We start from the raw sequence: 17,497 nt of genomic DNA on the forward strand, positions 1-17,497 counted from the left end.
ATCGACCTACAAGATTAGTGGTTAATTAAATATTATAATGCTTATTGGACATGATGATATGAAGTTACTGTTAACTTTAATAATTGATTTTGCCGGTAGGGTAAAATTAAATCAGGCACCAAAAGTTAGAGTAAAATTATTACAAAAAAAGAATATGGTAGAATTGTAAAAGTTGTCAAAGGTTCAAATTTTTTTGACAATTTTTCCTAAAAATAATAAGGCATAATATTAAAAAAAAAATTGAAAACTTTACACATTTTTTAATTACAGCTAATTTTTGTTGGTTAATTTTGACCAAATTTAAAAATTTAGTATTTATTATGACTTGATCAAAATTAGAGATTTGGGAGCGCTGACGTGATGGTTGATGTGAAAAAAATATTATTTTTTAATAAATTATTGTTCATATGGCAAGTGACATGACACAAATTTTTATGTTCTTACTGACATAACGGCTATTGTGACAAAATTATTATTTTATATGTTGCCGTTGACATAGCATAACTTTAATAATTAAAAAAATTTAAAATTTTTCTACTTTTGTCAATTATAGTCAATTTTATAAATTTATTTTATTTATAATTAATTAATTAATTTTTATCTAATTTGGTCAAAATTAATATTTTATTACTTAATATAATTGTAAAAAGTGAATAGTTATATTATTTAGTATGAAAAAATATTATTTCCCTATTTTTCTCCTTTGTTTTGCAATATTTATGGAACTTATTTATAAAAATAAATAAATTTTTATTTATTTAGTATTATAAATATCTCTCTCTTTCTATCCATTGTCATCCAATAATATGTATATATACACTTTCCACCCATCTTTCTCATTCTAAATAATATCCCTCTCTCTCTCTCTCTCTCTCTCTCCTCCCATCCACTATCATTTAATAATATATTGACATTCAACGATATATTTATTATTATTATTATTATTATTATTATTATTATTATTTTTTACATGAGTTTTTAATTTTTAAATAAATAAAAAAAATATGAGAAGAGAGGGAAAAATTAATTTTTTATTATACTAAGTAATAAAAATATTAATTTTTTACAACTTTATTAGCTAATAGAATATTAGTCAAATTAGTCAATAATATATATATATATATACACCTTCCACCCATTTTTCTCCTTCTAAATAATATCCCTCTCTCTCTCTCTCTCTCTCTCTCTCTCTCTCTCTCTCTCTCTCTCTCTCTCTCTCTCTCTCTCTCTCTCTCATTTAATAATATATAAACATTCAACAATATGTTTATTATTATTATTATTATTATTATTATTATTATTATTATTATTATTATTATTATTGATATTTTTTACATGAGTTTTTAATTTTTAAATAAATAAAAAAATATGAGAAAGAGAGGGAAAAATTAATTTTTTATTATACTAAGTAATATAAATATTAATTTTTTACAACTTTATTAGCTAATAGAATATTAGTCAAATTAGTCAATAATATATATATATATATACACCTTCCACCCATCTCTCTCTCTCTCTCTCTCTCTCTCTCTCTCTCTCTCTCTCTCTCTCTCCTCCCATCCACTATCATTTAATAATATATAAACATTCAACAATATGTTTATTATTATTATTATTATTATTGACATTTTTTACATGAGTTTTTAATTTTTAAATAAATAAAAAAATATGAGAAAGAGAGAGAAAAATTAATTTTTTATTATACTAAGTAATATAAATATTAATTTTTTACAACTTTATTAGCTAATAGAATATTAGTCAAATTAGTCAATAATATATATATATATATATATACACACCTTCCACCCATCTTTCTCCTTCTAAATAATATCCCTATCTCTCTCTCTCTCTCTCCTCCCATTCACTATCATTTAATAATATATAGACATTCAACAATATGTTTATTATTATTATTATTATTATTGACATTTTTTACTTGAGTTTTTAATTTTTCAATAAATAAAAAAAATGAGAAGAGAGGGAAAAATTAATTTTTTATTATACTAAGTAATATAAATATTAATTTTTTACAACTTTATTAGCTAATAGAATATTAGTCAAATTAGTCAATTAGCTATAAATAAAACAAACTTAAAAAATTGACTATAATTGACACAAATTTAAAGAATTGGCTATAATTGACATAAGTTGAAAAGTTTTAAATTTTTTTAATTATTAAAATTATATCACATCAGCAACAATATATAAAATAATAATATTTTTATCACATTAATCACTATATTAGTAAAAATATAAAAATTTCTTCTACTTGCTACGTTAGCAATAATATATTAAAACATATATTTTTTTTCATGTCAACCGCCACATCAACACTCCCCAAATTTCAAATTTTAACCGAGCCATAATAAATATTAAAATTTTAAATTAAACTAAAATTGATGAAAAAAAAATTTTAACTATAATTATAAAACACTGTAAAGTTTTAAATTTTTTATAATTAGACAAAAATTGATAAAAAAAAATTCTAACTATAATTATAAAAACACCGTAAAGTTTTAAATTTTTTATAACATTTACCATAATAATAAATAAATAAATAAATAAATAAATAAATAAAGAGCTTTAAATCTTGAGTTCAAGTTCCGGAATCAGCTGCAGAAAAATGATCAAGAGCAAGAAAAACGTCATATAGAAATTTTCCACCTCAATCTTAAATTCGAATTAGATAATGCATCCGTACAAAACAATAAATATTATTATACAAATTTATCACGATTAACTAGTGAATAATGGGTGGAATCTAAACAACACAGAAGAAAGTATACTAGTGTCTACTTCTTTTCTCCTTCTTACTCTTTTTCTTATCCCTAGATCTTTCCTTCTTTCTATGCCTCTTAGAGTGCTTCTTATCTGAATTCCTCAAATGAACCTTCTTTGCCTTCTTCCCCCTGTCTTCATCAAGCTCCTCCTCAGAAGATTCATACGATTTTAATGATGAGGGCTTCTCTGGATCCAGAGCAACAAGATATTCTCTTAAGTCGAGGCTAGTGGATGGCTTTTCCTTGGATTCCAAAGAAGGCAAAAGATATGGACCTGTTTCATCAATTCTTGAACCCACTGTACCTCTACCCCGCTTGACCCTGTCAAAAACGTTCATGTCAAACAATTGAGAAGTGCTTTCTTCCATGTAAGAATTTTTAGCAAAACATGTGTACGCATACATGCATGTGAACTCACATGCACGGGTGCGCATACACACACACGCGCGTATAGAGTAGCTTATCTAATAACCTTGAATGCAAAAATTCCTCAACCTCATCATCCATCAAACCTTCATCTTCTTTAGAATAGCAGTTTCGAGATATTTGTTTACTTGAGGAGCATGACGCACTAGTGTTGTTATCATTTGCAGCATGCCTCTTACTTGTGCTCCTAGAGGAGTTATCAATGGATTCCCTATTATTAGTGCTGCTGCAATTCTCCTGTCTTGATCTTCCTTTAAGCCTATCATCTAGCTCAAGCTCTTTCTGCCGGACCCGCCACATCTCATTGACTTCCACTGCTCGATTTGCTGAAAACCAGTTGACAGGACAACATATGAATACATTAACGAAACAACAAAAAGCAAATGCTATGTTCAAAAAAAGAAAGCAAATGCAATGTTCTCAAAAAAAAAAAAAAAAAGAAAAAAGGAAAAAGAAAGGGACTAATTGAGCTATGAAAAAAACATATAAATAACTATAACCATGAAAACTGCATTAGAAGAGAGAAAAGAGCGTCATCTCTTGTCTCCTAGAGAAAAAGGAAGAAGAACAAGAACAAGATAGCAACATTCAATTTGCATGGGAATTCAAGTTTCTTACATAAAAAAAAATGCTACTCATTTGATTATTTGATAAATACTGATAGATCCAGCTGCTGTATTTTTATTTCTGGTTGGTTATGGTTTTAAATTGCAGTTGCAGCTGTGATCTAGTAATGGTTGTAACGTAACGATAACGTATGTTTTTCACAAAATTTGTAAAGTTCATGAAACGAATAGGTATTGGCAAATGTAAGTAAAAATAAGATACACAACTATATGATAAGGATAAATACATTAAATGAGCAAAAAAGAAAACAAATAATACTCACCTTTTGCAAGAAGTGGTTGTGGAGAATAGAAATACACATGATGATCTTAGCTTAAAAAAGAATAAGGGAGAGATTTGTAAAAAGAAGAAGTTTGGGTGAAATTTTGAAAGAAAATGTGATAAAAACAATAACTTGGAAGGCTGTAACACGCAGAGTATGAAAGAAGCCCTAGAAAACACTGCTACCATGAGATTTGTATCAGTTAAATTATTGAGTCACGGTCATTACCAATACTTAACAGTAAATAACGGCTGTTACCATTAAGTTACGGTGGTAATGAGCATTACTCATACATTTCTAAATCTGCCTTTTGAAAAACATGGTAAAGCGTTACGGCCTCCTTAAAAACTTGTAAATAATGGCCGTTATGCCATTATGTAAAACCATCAGAACAACTTATTTTCACATTATCTAAATAAATGACTTAGCATAATTTCACTACTTCTTTAATAATTCCTTTCAATTAATAATTAGTAAGACTTCAACTCATAAAAATAAAGAATAAAACCTAATCATGCAAGAATAAAAATAAAGAAACTCACATATAACGCCTACACACAGCATGCCTTTAACAATGAAAATGTGGAACCATTCATAACCATAGGCAAACAAACACTTGCCTGGCACATGTTATGATGAATGCTTTACGAGAACAAGTCCTTGAAAACTAGCTGCTAAGGGAGAAAAATGACAACATTCGTTACTACTATGCGGACCATAACATTCCATTATCCTTCTGCATTTCACATTTTCAATGGTTCTCACTCTATCAACACTAGCCAAGCTAAATGACCTCCTATAAGTCTACTAGTGATTCGATTTGGTCTAATGGGTAACCCTTTCTGAGTGTTGAGTTACAATATGGAGTCCACTTCCATACCAATTGAGAAGTGCTTTAGGAGAACGTGCCTCTAAGCCTAGTTGTTGGCAAAGAGAGCACCCTAGCTTATCTACCCACATTAAGCTCCCGATATACCCAATGAAGGATGTTGGGAACGTAACATAATTTTTCATATGATAATATTCAAATATCAAATGGGACAAAGACAACACATAAATGGATAAGCAACTAAACACCAACCTTGCTGTACCCCAAGAACAGTCGCTGTGAGGAACCGGGAATTTGGACGACCCCTTACTTGAGGTTTTTGAAGATAAACATGCAAACCTTCCTTATCAGCTTGTCGGCGCAATTCTGCTGCTTCCTTCAGAAGAATTGCAGCTATTCTGTTCTCCGTCTCCAAATCCATCCAAGACTGAAAAAACAAGCTCCAAAATTTAACAGAGTAATTCATGGATGAAAAAAAATATATGATTATTATAGACTCATGGAATTTTATTTTAAAAATAGCCAATTGTCTTGAACTTCAAAAGCTAAGTTTTAAGAGCAAGTAAAAAGTTCCTAATAGGAGGGCCTAACCCTGAGAATGAAAGAAGGGTATCTTTTTAGAAACACAGAAAACACGTATAACAGAAATAACATTGAAAGAAAGACCAATCAATAAGAAAGACCAAGCAATATTATATAGAAAGGGAAAAACTATAAATTCAATTATGATATGAAACAACGAAAGAATCTGCATAAGGATCATCATATTTCTATTTTATAGCAGAAAGCAAATCAAAAAGTCATATTGAAACCCAAAACATTCTAATTTCCATCAATCATAATCTTCTAGAGCAAGTTAATCATGAGGGCCTTCTCATCACATATAAACTCACTCCTTAACACCCCACACAGAAACTAAATTGATCCTTATATAGGGGAAAAAAGGAAAGGAAGCAAATGAAAAATAAAATTTAGGCAAAAATCCATCTTTTATGATTACCTTTGGAGAGGCAGTGGCTATGGAAAGAGGAAAGAAGGCGGCGGCGGCGGCGTGGCGGATGGAGAAAAAGAACGGCAACGGCGTCGTTGGAAAGAGAGAGAGAAAGAAACAGCAACCGAACGAGGAAAAGCTAATAGTAGATGAGTTGATATTCTAAGTGGCAAAAATCAAAACCCAAATTCTATTTTGAGAGTTGATAAAATTTCTTTCAGTTAAAAGTTTTTATTTAATTTTTTAAAATTTAAATTATTACATAATTTTTTCAATAAATAGGCTTTATTTTTTCAAAAATATGAAAATTTTTGTTTTTAAATTTTTATCTATAATTTTAGTTGAATTGGCCCTAAACCGGCCCAGATTGTATACCTAAATAGGATGATCATTAGGTTAATCCAAACAAATCGAATTAAATTTTTAATTAATTAAATTATTAATTAATTTTAAAAATATTAATAGAATAGAATTGAAAAAAAAAATAAAAATTAAATAAAATCGAAAATATTCGATAGATTATAAATTATGTAATAAATATATATTATATTTTATATTATTAATTATTTAATAAAAAATTAATAAAAATATATTTATATTCTTTTTTATTTATAAAAAATAATTAAGTTAAATATTATTATAAAATTATAAAAATAATAATTATAAATAATATAATATTAATAAAATTATAATTAATATATTAATTAATTAAAATTTAATTATTTTAATCAGTTTGATTATTAAATTAAAAATAATTAAATTAATAATAAAAAATTAAAAATCTCTATTATTATTAATTAAAAATTAAATTAAATCAAATTTATTTTTTCTAAAATAATTAAATTTTATCAATTTAGTTATACAGTCATGACTGGATAATACCCTGGATAATACCCATCTCCACTTAAACGTAGGATGAACGGTTCTGATTTTGCCATTTCTATCCCTATCAGGATTTAAAATAGATGGATTTAATTTTTTAATTAATTTTTTTAATATGGTAAATATAAATTATTACATGTTTAACGCCACGTGTGGTATAAGACTATTATTCCTTCTTAAAATGCTAAAAACCCCTAAAACATAAAATAAAAAGACTTGACCTTTACTTCAAAGCCGTCGCTTTTGAGACTTGAGCCTGCTATTTCTGCTTCAGTTTCAGCAAAAGCTCTTGTATTTTCGCTCTCTTCATTCTTCAGGATTCATACACAGGCCCAATGTCACTCACCCAACATCTCTCCACCTCTATCTCATTTTCTTCCTCTTCTTTTTTATCTTCTTCAGGCTTTACCTTTAGGTAGTTTTGTTGTCTTTTTTTTTTTTTTTTTTAATTTCTCGGCTGCCAAACAGTATTTTTATTGTTTGTTCTCTTGTTTATCTGTGTAGGAACCGGGATGTGTCGCTTCCCTCGGAAAATTTTGGGATTTGTAGGTGTGTAGCAACCCCTCAGGAAGAGAAGACTAGTGAGTTTTCCCCCTTTTTGTTTGGATTTTGGTAGAAACAAATACAGCTATATTTGATGTTATTTGGGTGATCTTAGTTTTGGGCTGACTTCGATTATATGATCATATTTGTATGTGGTGTTGATGTTTGTTGTTAAGCCTACAAGACAAAGGTTTCTCGCAACGCAAACATGGCCAAGCTTCAAGCTGGGTACCTGTTTCCAGAGGTCTGCAATGGCACTATCTCTAAACTTTTACGCTGCTAAAACGTTCTTCTGCCATGGATAAAAAGTTTTGAGATTTACCTTAAATGACTTCGATTTTTGGATTACATGCTTGTCCCTATTATTTGGGTGTGAAAGCAAATCAGTTTATTAGGTGATGTGTTCCAATGTCTATGTGGTCTTCCGTTCTTCTTTTTAATTATCTTAATGTCCTCATTTTATATATGCTGAATTTTGAAATTTTAATTTGTAAACGCAATTGTATTTTGGATTTCTTTGAACAGTAGTTTTTTGTTACCTTTTAAACGTGCTCTGCATCAATCTCATTCCAAGCAATGGTTAAGGGAAATAAGTAAACAGAGGAAATTTATATATAATCTTTATTTTGGTGTAATTTATTTTTTCCCTTGTGTGCTTGGTACTTGATGATAGATCGTGAAAATTCCTAGTCGACTAGGAGGCATCTTTGCTAGGAAAAAAAATTTGCAAAATGGAGATGAAGCATAAAAGAAGTTGCCAGCCAATGCCATCTTTGGTGCTTAAGTCAGTAGTCACTAACCAGTAGAGAATTATAGAGATTTAGAGAAGAGATAAAGATTCCTCTTTCTTAGTCTATTTGTCTATTTTACGGTAGGGTCTAATTTTCATATTCCATCATTGTCCGTTGTGTGTCATTAGCTTTTCATAGTTAAAATTATTGATCCTGTGACAAGTCCCCAACTCCTTAGTTCGAGTTGAGCATCCTGCTAAGGAGGCAAGACCTGGACTATGGAAGTAGTGAGTAATTCATGGATACTGTCCGATAGTTAATAATGTAAGATCAATTTTAGTTGATTAATTGAGCCCATCAAGGATGAAAAATTCATTACTTTTTAGACTGTTTTTTCTCATGTATAAATGGCTGTTAAAAAATTGATACTTTTAAAATTGTTCTTATTACTTCGTGTTCTTATATTTTCTGGAGTATATTCGTTTTGGTTATTCATTCTTCTCTTTTGCCTATTCTTTTTTGCCCCTTTTTTGGCAAAAAGATCGCTCGGAAGAGGAATGCCCACTTGCAGAAATACCCTGATTCAAAAGTGATAAGCCTTGGAATTGGTGATACCACTGAGCCCATTCCAGAAGTCATAACTTCTGCAATGGCAAAGGTTTGGCTCCCTTCCATTCAACCTTTTAATTTTCTTTACTATTGCCCAATTTCATTGCATATTTTTTTTTTCCCTTTTCTAAATTAGGAATGTAGTCTCTTACTTATCTTGGCATTGATGTCTACATTTCTGGAATCGTAGTGGCCTACAACTGGCAGTATGATTGTAATTTTAAAGTTATCATTTTTCATCTCATGTTAATTCTTGTGTATGGGCATGTTGGTGGGAATGCATCTTATAGCTGAAAAAAAATGAAGGTTTATTGCATTTATCTTTTACTAAGAAAATTTTCCCTCCTTTTGACAGAGATCACAAGCATTGTCCACCCTAGAGGGTTACAGTGGTTATGGAGCTGAACAAGGTGAAAAAGTATGTGCAAATCTTGATACTAGCTGACAGAATGCAGAATTTTAGGTGTTATTGTGAGTTTCATTTTGTCTGGCCATGGTCAAGTATTCTTTTGCAGACGATAGGCTAGGATGAGCTATTTAATTGGTCATTTAACATATGAAATATTTGGAAAATAATATAATTTATCGTAAAAAAATTTCATCCATTCCTTGTTGAATAGTTAATTTTTAGGTGTAGCATTTTGCTCACCCGCTCCCTTAAAGAGAAAAAAAAAAAAGAGCAAGCAAGAAAGAAAAGTTTAGCCTTTTAACTTTGTGGCAGATGAGAGTAACATAAATTGTTGAACTGTGCAGCCATTGAGAGCTGCAATTGCTTCGACATTTTATGGAGACCTTGGTATTGAAGAAGATGATATATTTGTCTCTGATGGTGCGAAATGTGACATATCCCGCCTTCAGGTTTACTAAACTTGTATATTTCTGAAGTTTTTTTTTTTTTTTGCTTTATTCTGTGATTGTTTCTAGTTTTACATTTTATCTAACTTCATTCACTTTGTTTGATTAATTTTGTGCTAGGTTCTTTTTGGGTCTGAAGTCACTATTGCAGTGCAAGATCCATCATACCCGGTAATTTATTTTCCTCCATTAGGAGTATAATTGCACATTTTGTGTCATATATTCTTTTTCCACATTCTTTTGTGTTTGTCTTTCTTTAATATTCCTTAAAATGATTTATGGTTATTTTGCCAGTTTTTGACCCCCAACTAGTTTGGGATTAAGGCTTAGTTATTATTGTTATTGTTGTTGCCAGTTTTTGACATATTAGATGCAAGGGCGGTCTGGTATAATGGTAAAAACCTTTGACTTGCAAGATTTGCAACCAGGAGGCTGCAGGTTTAAGGCCTCAAACTAACCACTTTATAAAAAATATTGGAGAAGATGGTGTCTGGATCCTTTCACAATATATGGCTTTGGCCTTTTGTAGGATCATTGAATGACACCATTTTCTTTTTGTAATTAATAGTTGAACGGCTGAAATCCTATATTATGTTTTCACAATTCATAGGAAGGCACAGGTACTTAAGTTTTGCTGGTTTCTGCCATCTCCCTTCCCTTTCTAGCTCCATAACAGACTTGTATTTAGATACGAGCATATCCCAAGTAGTTAAGCTAAAAAGTAAGTTTGTGATTCTATCTTGTGGTTAATCTTTTGATCTAGCGCACCTTATTTAGTTTATGCTGCTCTTGAGCTTTTCCAATCCATTTTGTTGATTTTTTTTCCCTAAATGAATCAATGACAGTATCAGTACTGGACTTGTTAATTTCCCATGGGCTCCTTTTTTTTTCTCTTAGCCAACATTCCTAATGGGTATGAACCTGGTGATGAAGGGGCTGCCATCCCAATCTTGATATGGGGTTGGCTTTAATATTATATATCATTGTATGTCATTCAGTCACTCTATGCTCATCTTATGTGGTTTGGGTCAAATATTCATATCAGATAGAGAGAGAAAAAAAAAAAAAGAAGGAAAGGAGAGAGGGGGGAGGGGAGGGGGGAGACAGACGATGAAGATTTCTGAGGAACTCTTGGTTTTGGTCTAATTGATTTCTGTCAATTTGCAGGCTTATGTGGACTCAAGTGTCATCATAGGCCAGACAGGATTTTATGAGAAGGATGCAGAGAAATATGGAAAGATTGAATACATGAGGTGTAATCCTGAGAATGGCTTCTTTCCTGATTTACCTAAGGTCTCCAGAGCAGATATCATATTGTTTTGTTCACCAAACAATCCTACTGGTTCTGCTGCAACAAGAGAGCAGCTGACACGACTAGTACAGTTTGCCAAGGAAAAAGGGTCAATCATTGTCTATGATTCAGCATATGCAATGTATATAACTGATGATAAGCCAAGATCCATATTTGAAATTCCTGGAGCCAAAGAGGTAATTTTCAGTTAATAATATACTTTCCCTCCTCTGTCCTTGATTTCATTGTTTGTTTGTTCCAATTCGTATTTGTAACATTCCCTTGGTCATTTCATTGCGACACATTATACTTCTACCTAAATCATAGCAGCTTTGCATAGAACAGCATATAGTTGTGGGATTTTCATATTTTGCAATCTATGATTCCTGTATAAAAAAGGAATCCTTGGTTACTTGTTCTAATTCTACTGTCAAGACTTGGCCTCTGCTTTGTATTACCATAAAGATATTGGAAAATTTGTCGTTTGCAAATGTTACCATGTATGTTTCTGCATTAAGGGCATGCTCGGACATATGAAGGAAATTAGCTATTGCATGTGTTTGATACAACATTTTAACTGATGCCTTTGTGCAAGCATAGCATTTGATGTATGTATTAAATTGGGTGGATCATATGTAATGTAGAAATGATATCTTCTGGAATAACATCATTTTGCTATTTGACTGATTCTACTATTTGGCAATAAAATGTATCTGACTTGAGAATCATTTACTATTTCTCTAACAAATGCAACTGGTAAGGGAATGTATTTTCTTGCTTATGAAATAAGTTAAAAATTATTTCACTTTTAGGATAATGCTTTGCTTATTTTCCTATTCTGCTCAAAACGTTTCCTGACTCTTGGACAAGATATTTTTTGTAATGTACTTTGTCTTGAATATGTAATTTCTCTCTAATTTCAGTCATTGGGAAAGTGTGGCTTTCCATGAGACATCTAACATCCTTTAACTCAACAATTTGTTGGACAAAGCAATTCTTATACATGCTCATTGTTTACTTACTTTGGATGTTTTTACCTTTATTGGATAAATATCCATGCATGTTTAATAAATTGATAAGATACTGGATAGGTGTGAATATCTTTGTTTTTTAATTGGTTAAGATGAGCCTATTGCATCTCACCATATGAGGTGGCTAATCTGTTATTTTTCTTCTTTATTGAGTATTCACAATGCTCTCTATAGATACTGGTTGTCATGTGCTTGTTTCTGCAGGTTGCACTTGAGACGGCATCATTTAGCAAGTATGCTGGGTTTACTGGAGTCCGTCTAGGTTGGACTGTGATTCCGAAAGAGCTTCTCTTTTCAGATGGCTTTCCCGTTGCCAAGGACTTCAACCGAATTGTTTGTACCTGCTTTAATGGTGCATCCAATGTTGTCCAAGCTGGTGGTCTGGCTTGCCTTTCACCAGAAGGCCGTAGCGTGAGATTTGCCATCTTAGCTCATCTTATTGTTTTCCAATAAAGTTCAGCAGATTATGGGAAGAAAATGATGATTAGACTGATGGATTTCATCTCCTTGCAGGCAATGCAAAAGGTGGTTGGATTTTACAAAGAAAATGCTGATATTATAATGGATACATTTAATTCACTTGGTTTCAACGTGTATGGGGGGAGGAATGCACCATATGTGTGGGTTCACTTCCCTGGACTTAGTTCATGGGATGTATTTAGTGAGATCCTTGAGAAGACTCATGTTGTTACCACACCTGGTAGTGGATTTGGACCTGGTGGTGAAGGTTTTATCAGGGTTAGTGCTTTTGGTCATAGGGACAATGTTTTAGAGGCCTGCAGAAGGTTCAAGCAGCTGTACAAGTGAACCAGCAGATTACTTTTCTATCTGTATTTCCTTTTTGGCCTGACGATCAATTTAGCTGCCTTTACTCTGTACGTTGAAGAAGAAAACTGAAAACATGGTAGCATTTGGTCCAATAAGATCTTAGCAGGAACTAGGAACTCTTCTTTCAATGTAGTCTATTTGTCAATTCTTAAGGAAAAACTTTTTGGTACAGAAGGTGGAATTAAAAGGATTATGAGGTGTTCCATTCCAAAATAGTTCACATTCCCTTCCCTCTTCCATCACGGGAATTAGAGGGATCTCTTGTTTTTTAGTTTCATCCAATTTTGATGTTTTCAGCAAAAGGGTATACTTGGATTATACACCAAGCCTGGATCATGATAATGATTGGAGCTTGACTTGTTCAAGTCGAGAGTTTACCATCAGTACCATGGAAAGAACTTAAGCAGCAGCAAAAGGAGGCATGTGATGAAGCTATAAATACTATTTAAACACAATTTTTTTTAATTAAAATTAACTTCAATTGCCGCTCAAACTGGAAACTTCCTTGAAACAATTTTAGTACTATTGAGTTAAAATTCTTTATTATTACAAGTACACTTACAATATAATGGATATACCCTTAAAAAAAAAAAAAAAAAAAAAAAAAAATATATATATATATATATATATATATATATATATATATATATATATATAGAAGTTTTATGCTATTGATTTTGTACCCCTAAAAGGATAAGATTTCTATTTTTTTTTAAAAAAAACTAGTTTAAGTTCAGAAAACACAGGATCCTAAGAACATATATTGACGAAGAAATACCCTTGAAATTGACTGGCCTTCCATTAATTGTCATCTTCCTACAACTTCTACTCAATAATTTATTAACTCAGAAATGTGGGCATATTTTTTGTCATGGACATTTCATGTGCAGATTGGGAATTTCAAGTAACAATGTAATATAGTTCTTTTGGTAGAGTCAAACAAAGAAGTAATCATTTCAATAAAAAACAAAGAAGTAATATAATCTTCTCTTATTTGCTATTAATTTTCATTTTTTATAATCTTGACAAATTTGGACTACACTTCTAACCTTTCTTGAAACATTATATTCATCTGTTCAATTCCAAGTCTTACAAGTTCTATTTGACCATTTGACCAATTCAGTCCTGCATTTGGACAGCTATTTTTTGGCAATCTTTGATCAACTTAAACTATAAAAGGCACCAACATTAGCTTCAAGTACAACACAGCCTGCAAGTTCAAACTCAAGAGCTCACTGCCACCAAAACACAGAGAAGTCCCTTTTTTATTTAAACACTTCAACATTGGTTCTGCTAAATCCTTGGCAATGGAATATCAACATGTAATAGGAGGAATTCTAGCTTCTGTTTTGGGGTTTGTACTGTTGTATAGATCAAGAGGAATGAAGAAAACTGAAGAATCAAGGGAAAATGCGAGAGATGAAGTTGTGAAGAGCTCAGAACAAGTGATATGCCAGTCAGGGAATGCCGTGAATACTGATATTATTATTGTTGGAGCAGGAGTTGCTGGGTCTGCTCTTGCCTTACACTCTTGGCAAGGTGAATCTAATATTCTCTCCCTACTTTAGATGGAATATATTTGAGGATAAAAGTTCACAAAACTAGCTACCCCATCAAGCAATCATCAACACTGGAACCAAGTTTACAGGGGAAAAAAAAAAAAGAAACGTCTTTAATCTCTTTTCCTTCTCTAATTGCAGTGTGGAAGGAGAGTGCACGTGATTGAAAGAGACCTGACTCTGCCTGACAGAATTGTTGGAGAACTTCTGCAACCTGGGGGTTACCTGAAATTAATTGAGTTAGGCCTTAAAGATGAGAAATTGTTATATATTTTATGGATTGTTGAATCAGTATGAATTCCATCAATCTTTCCGTCTGAGTCTACTATTATTGAATTTTTGCTCTAATCTTAAAATGCATGCTTGGTTGCAGACTGTGTAGAAGAAATTGATGCTCAACAGGTATTTGGATATGCTCTTTACAAAAATGGAAGAAGCACTAAACTGTCATATCCCGTGCAAAGCTTTGATCTAGATGTGGCTGGAAGAAGTTTTCACAATGGACGTTTCATTCAAAAGATGCGTGAAAAAGCTGCTTCTTTACTCAAGTAAAAATCGTCATTTCCTCCAAAGTTACTTTTCATCTTCGTATGCCTTTGATGGTCAAAATTATTTAATTCATACTGCATAATTCAGAGCATCATTTTATTGCTTTCAATTGCTAAGATATATTCCTTAATTTTCATTGTAGTGTAAAATTGGAGGAAGGGACAGTAGCATCCCTAATTGATTTAAAGGGGACAATAAAGGGTGTGCAATACAAAACTAAAAATGGTCAAGAATTTATAGCTTGTGCTCCACTTACAATAGTATGCGATGGTTGTTTTTCAAATTTGCGACGTTCTCTTTGCAATCCTAAGGTAAATATTATGCTTCAACTTGGAAACAAAAACTTATCTGAACTTCATTCATATGGATATGTAAATGGGTAGGTGTTTTCTATTTCGTGTGTTTGAAGTGAACATTGGAAACATTGTGTTCATACAGGTGGATATCCCCTCTTGTTTTGTGGCATTGATCTTAGAGAATTGTGAGCTTCCATATCCAAATCATGGACACGTTGTTCTAGCAGACCCTTCACCAATCTTGTTCTATCGTATTAGTAGCTCTGAAATTCGATGCTTGATGTCAAAAACTTCCTTCCATTTCAAATGGTGAAATGGCCAACTATTTGAAAACTATGGTGGCTCCCCAGGTATTCAAAGTTTTCTAGCATGTTAATCCTACCTTTTTTTTTGGGCATTGATACTTATAGTTAGTAGTGCTAGGAAGCTTATAGAAATGACTCAATTTATGATGCTTTGGACTTTTTAATATGAAATTACTCATATATTTCACAAGTCATTTATCTTTGAATCTTTAGACTAATGAAGAACTTTTATGTATGTTTCAGATTCCCCAAGAGCTACGCGATGCATTTGTTTTTGCAATTAAAAAAGGAAACATACGAACAACGCCTAATAGAAGCATGCCTGCTGCTTCTTATCCCATTCCAGGTGCTCTTCTCTTAGGGGATGCATTTAATATGAGACATCCTTTAACTGGAGGAGGAATGACTGTTGCACTATCTGATATAGTTGTATTAAGGAATCTTTTAAGACCTTTGAATGATCTAAGCGATGCATATTCCCTTTGCAAGTATCTTGAATCTTTCTATACACTACGTAAGGTGAGTAAATGATTTTTCACTTAGTTGCATTTGGGCATTGAATTGATAATTTCTAGATTTTAATTATTCGGTGTGCATAGCTAACTATACTTCCAATTATTTCTTAAATTTTAAAATGGCTTCTATTAATATTCGCTTAAAATTCTTATTTCTGTCCCATTTTTTTCTTTCTTAGGTTGCATCAGGAATCATTTTCCCCATCATAAAGGCAGAAAGTGTTCGACAAATGTTCTTCCCAACAACATTAACACGTTTTAGATCTCAAGTTGTTTGACAACAAGAAAATCAAAGAATTAACAATCCATCTTTTATTTCAGATAAGCTGATGATTTTGTGTATGATTGAACAATATAAATTTTATGTTAGATTTGTAACGGTTATTCTTTTAGTGGGAACAAAATTTTCCACGTGTAATTAAGCCCACATTTTTGTAATTTAATGAATTATTTATTCTTTCTTGCACTTCCTACTCCATTGCTTGCAAAATTTGTGGTGTGATTTTATATGTTGTGATGAATATGTACACCATCCGTTGTTAATCAAATTGACCATTGCGATGCAACTAATTAGAGGTTGAAAGCCTAGTTGAGCATTTATTAGCATAGAATTGTGGAAGGGAAGCTTCAATTTCGCAATTGCAAGTCTGTTGTGGAAATGACACTCCCCATGACTTTATCAATTTGGTTAAGCGAGCTTTTGCTTAACACTAATATTTGTAATATGTATAAGAGGATTTCTCTTTGTATTCAACTTTTTATTAAAACTAGGTTTTTATCCACACATTGCACGGGTGTAATTACTATTGGTATATTATTTAACTGAATAAAGACATAACTACATAGCTTTTCCTATATATTTATACTTAATTTATTGAAAATGTTTTAAAAATAGCTTTTAAAATAATTGTGTAAACATAAAGAAAATAAATATGAAGAACAAATATAAAAAATAAATAATAAGATACTATTAACATGTATATAAATAAATTCTTATAAGATGAAGATTACATTAGTGATATTTGTACAAATTGTTCATCATCTTCTTTTAATGCCTTGATTACTAAGATATCATTTTATAGGTTTGAGAGAAAATCTTGATTGAACATTATATCTTCTATTTGCATTAATTAGAATGTGACTAATTTGACTTTTGACGTATGATACTGACTTATATAGTTTATAATTATAACTATCAGTTTTCCTACTATTAATTAAATTGTAACTATTATTGAAAATTTTTTTATCATAAAGAATTTAGTATATGATTTTATAATTATAGTGGAAAATAAAAAGGTTGCTTTGGTTTATATAATTTATCACTATGATCCTTAGCTTTTCTAGTGTTAATTAAATTTTAACTATTGTCATAATTTTTTCATTAAATGCCTTGTAAGTTTATCAATATTTACATGTCAATGCATATTATCAATTGATGTTGTATTAGGGGAATAGGCAAGATGGACAAATAAGAAAACAAAAATCTAATAAAGTGCCACTTGTCATGCATTGGTGAAGTTCTTCTCGAGACCAACTTTATTGTATTTATAATATAGATATAGATGAAGCTATAAAAATTCTAACCAAT

At 31.2% G+C, this 17,497-nt stretch overlaps 4 protein-coding genes across 4 annotated transcripts; 3 read left to right on the plus strand and 1 right to left on the minus strand.

Annotated features, from left to right (window-relative positions):
• Nucleotides 1-2,698: 2,698 nt before the first annotated feature.
• LOC110641296 (uncharacterized) lies at nucleotides 2,699-6,093 on the minus strand. The gene is made up of 4 exons (XM_021792960.2): nucleotides 5,925-6,093; nucleotides 5,177-5,351; nucleotides 3,253-3,532; nucleotides 2,699-3,101 (listed from the first exon to the last, which is right to left on the minus strand). The coding sequence occupies exons 2-4, from the start codon at nucleotides 5,343-5,345 to the stop codon at nucleotides 2,786-2,788; spliced, it is 765 nt and encodes a 254-aa protein (XP_021648652.2). The 5' UTR covers nucleotides 5,346-5,351; nucleotides 5,925-6,093; the 3' UTR covers nucleotides 2,699-2,785.
• A 900-nt stretch (nucleotides 6,094-6,993) lies between these two features.
• Nucleotides 6,994-12,898, plus strand: LOC110641294 (LL-diaminopimelate aminotransferase, chloroplastic). The gene is made up of 10 exons (XM_058134944.1): nucleotides 6,994-7,212; nucleotides 7,302-7,378; nucleotides 7,517-7,584; nucleotides 8,613-8,729; nucleotides 9,036-9,098; nucleotides 9,434-9,538; nucleotides 9,656-9,706; nucleotides 10,703-11,023; nucleotides 12,062-12,268; nucleotides 12,371-12,898. Exons 1-10 carry the CDS (start codon nucleotides 7,133-7,135, stop codon nucleotides 12,662-12,664), a joined length of 1,383 nt encoding a protein of 460 aa, XP_057990927.1. The 5' UTR covers nucleotides 6,994-7,132; the 3' UTR covers nucleotides 12,665-12,898.
• A 632-nt stretch (nucleotides 12,899-13,530) lies between these two features.
• LOC110641298 (squalene monooxygenase SE1-like) lies at nucleotides 13,531-15,369 on the plus strand (the record flags this gene model as incomplete). The annotated part of the gene is made up of 4 exons (XM_058134427.1): nucleotides 13,531-14,224; nucleotides 14,386-14,792; nucleotides 14,936-15,104; nucleotides 15,232-15,369. Coding segments are annotated over exons 2-4 (336 nt in total), but the record flags the coding sequence as incomplete, so codon positions are not given.
• A 10-nt stretch (nucleotides 15,370-15,379) lies between these two features.
• LOC131169129 (squalene epoxidase 1-like) lies at nucleotides 15,380-16,370 on the plus strand. The gene is made up of 3 exons (XM_058135001.1): nucleotides 15,380-15,439; nucleotides 15,638-15,913; nucleotides 16,089-16,370. The coding sequence occupies exons 1-3, from the start codon at nucleotides 15,404-15,406 to the stop codon at nucleotides 16,185-16,187; spliced, it is 411 nt and encodes a 136-aa protein (XP_057990984.1). The 5' UTR covers nucleotides 15,380-15,403; the 3' UTR covers nucleotides 16,188-16,370.
• The last annotated feature ends 1,127 nt before the right edge of the window (nucleotides 16,371-17,497 follow it).

The sequence above is a fragment of the Hevea brasiliensis genome, chromosome 14, assembly GCF_030052815.1.
Source record: "Hevea brasiliensis isolate MT/VB/25A 57/8 chromosome 14, ASM3005281v1, whole genome shotgun sequence".
NCBI classification, from domain to species: Eukaryota; Viridiplantae; Streptophyta; class Magnoliopsida; order Malpighiales; family Euphorbiaceae; genus Hevea; species Hevea brasiliensis.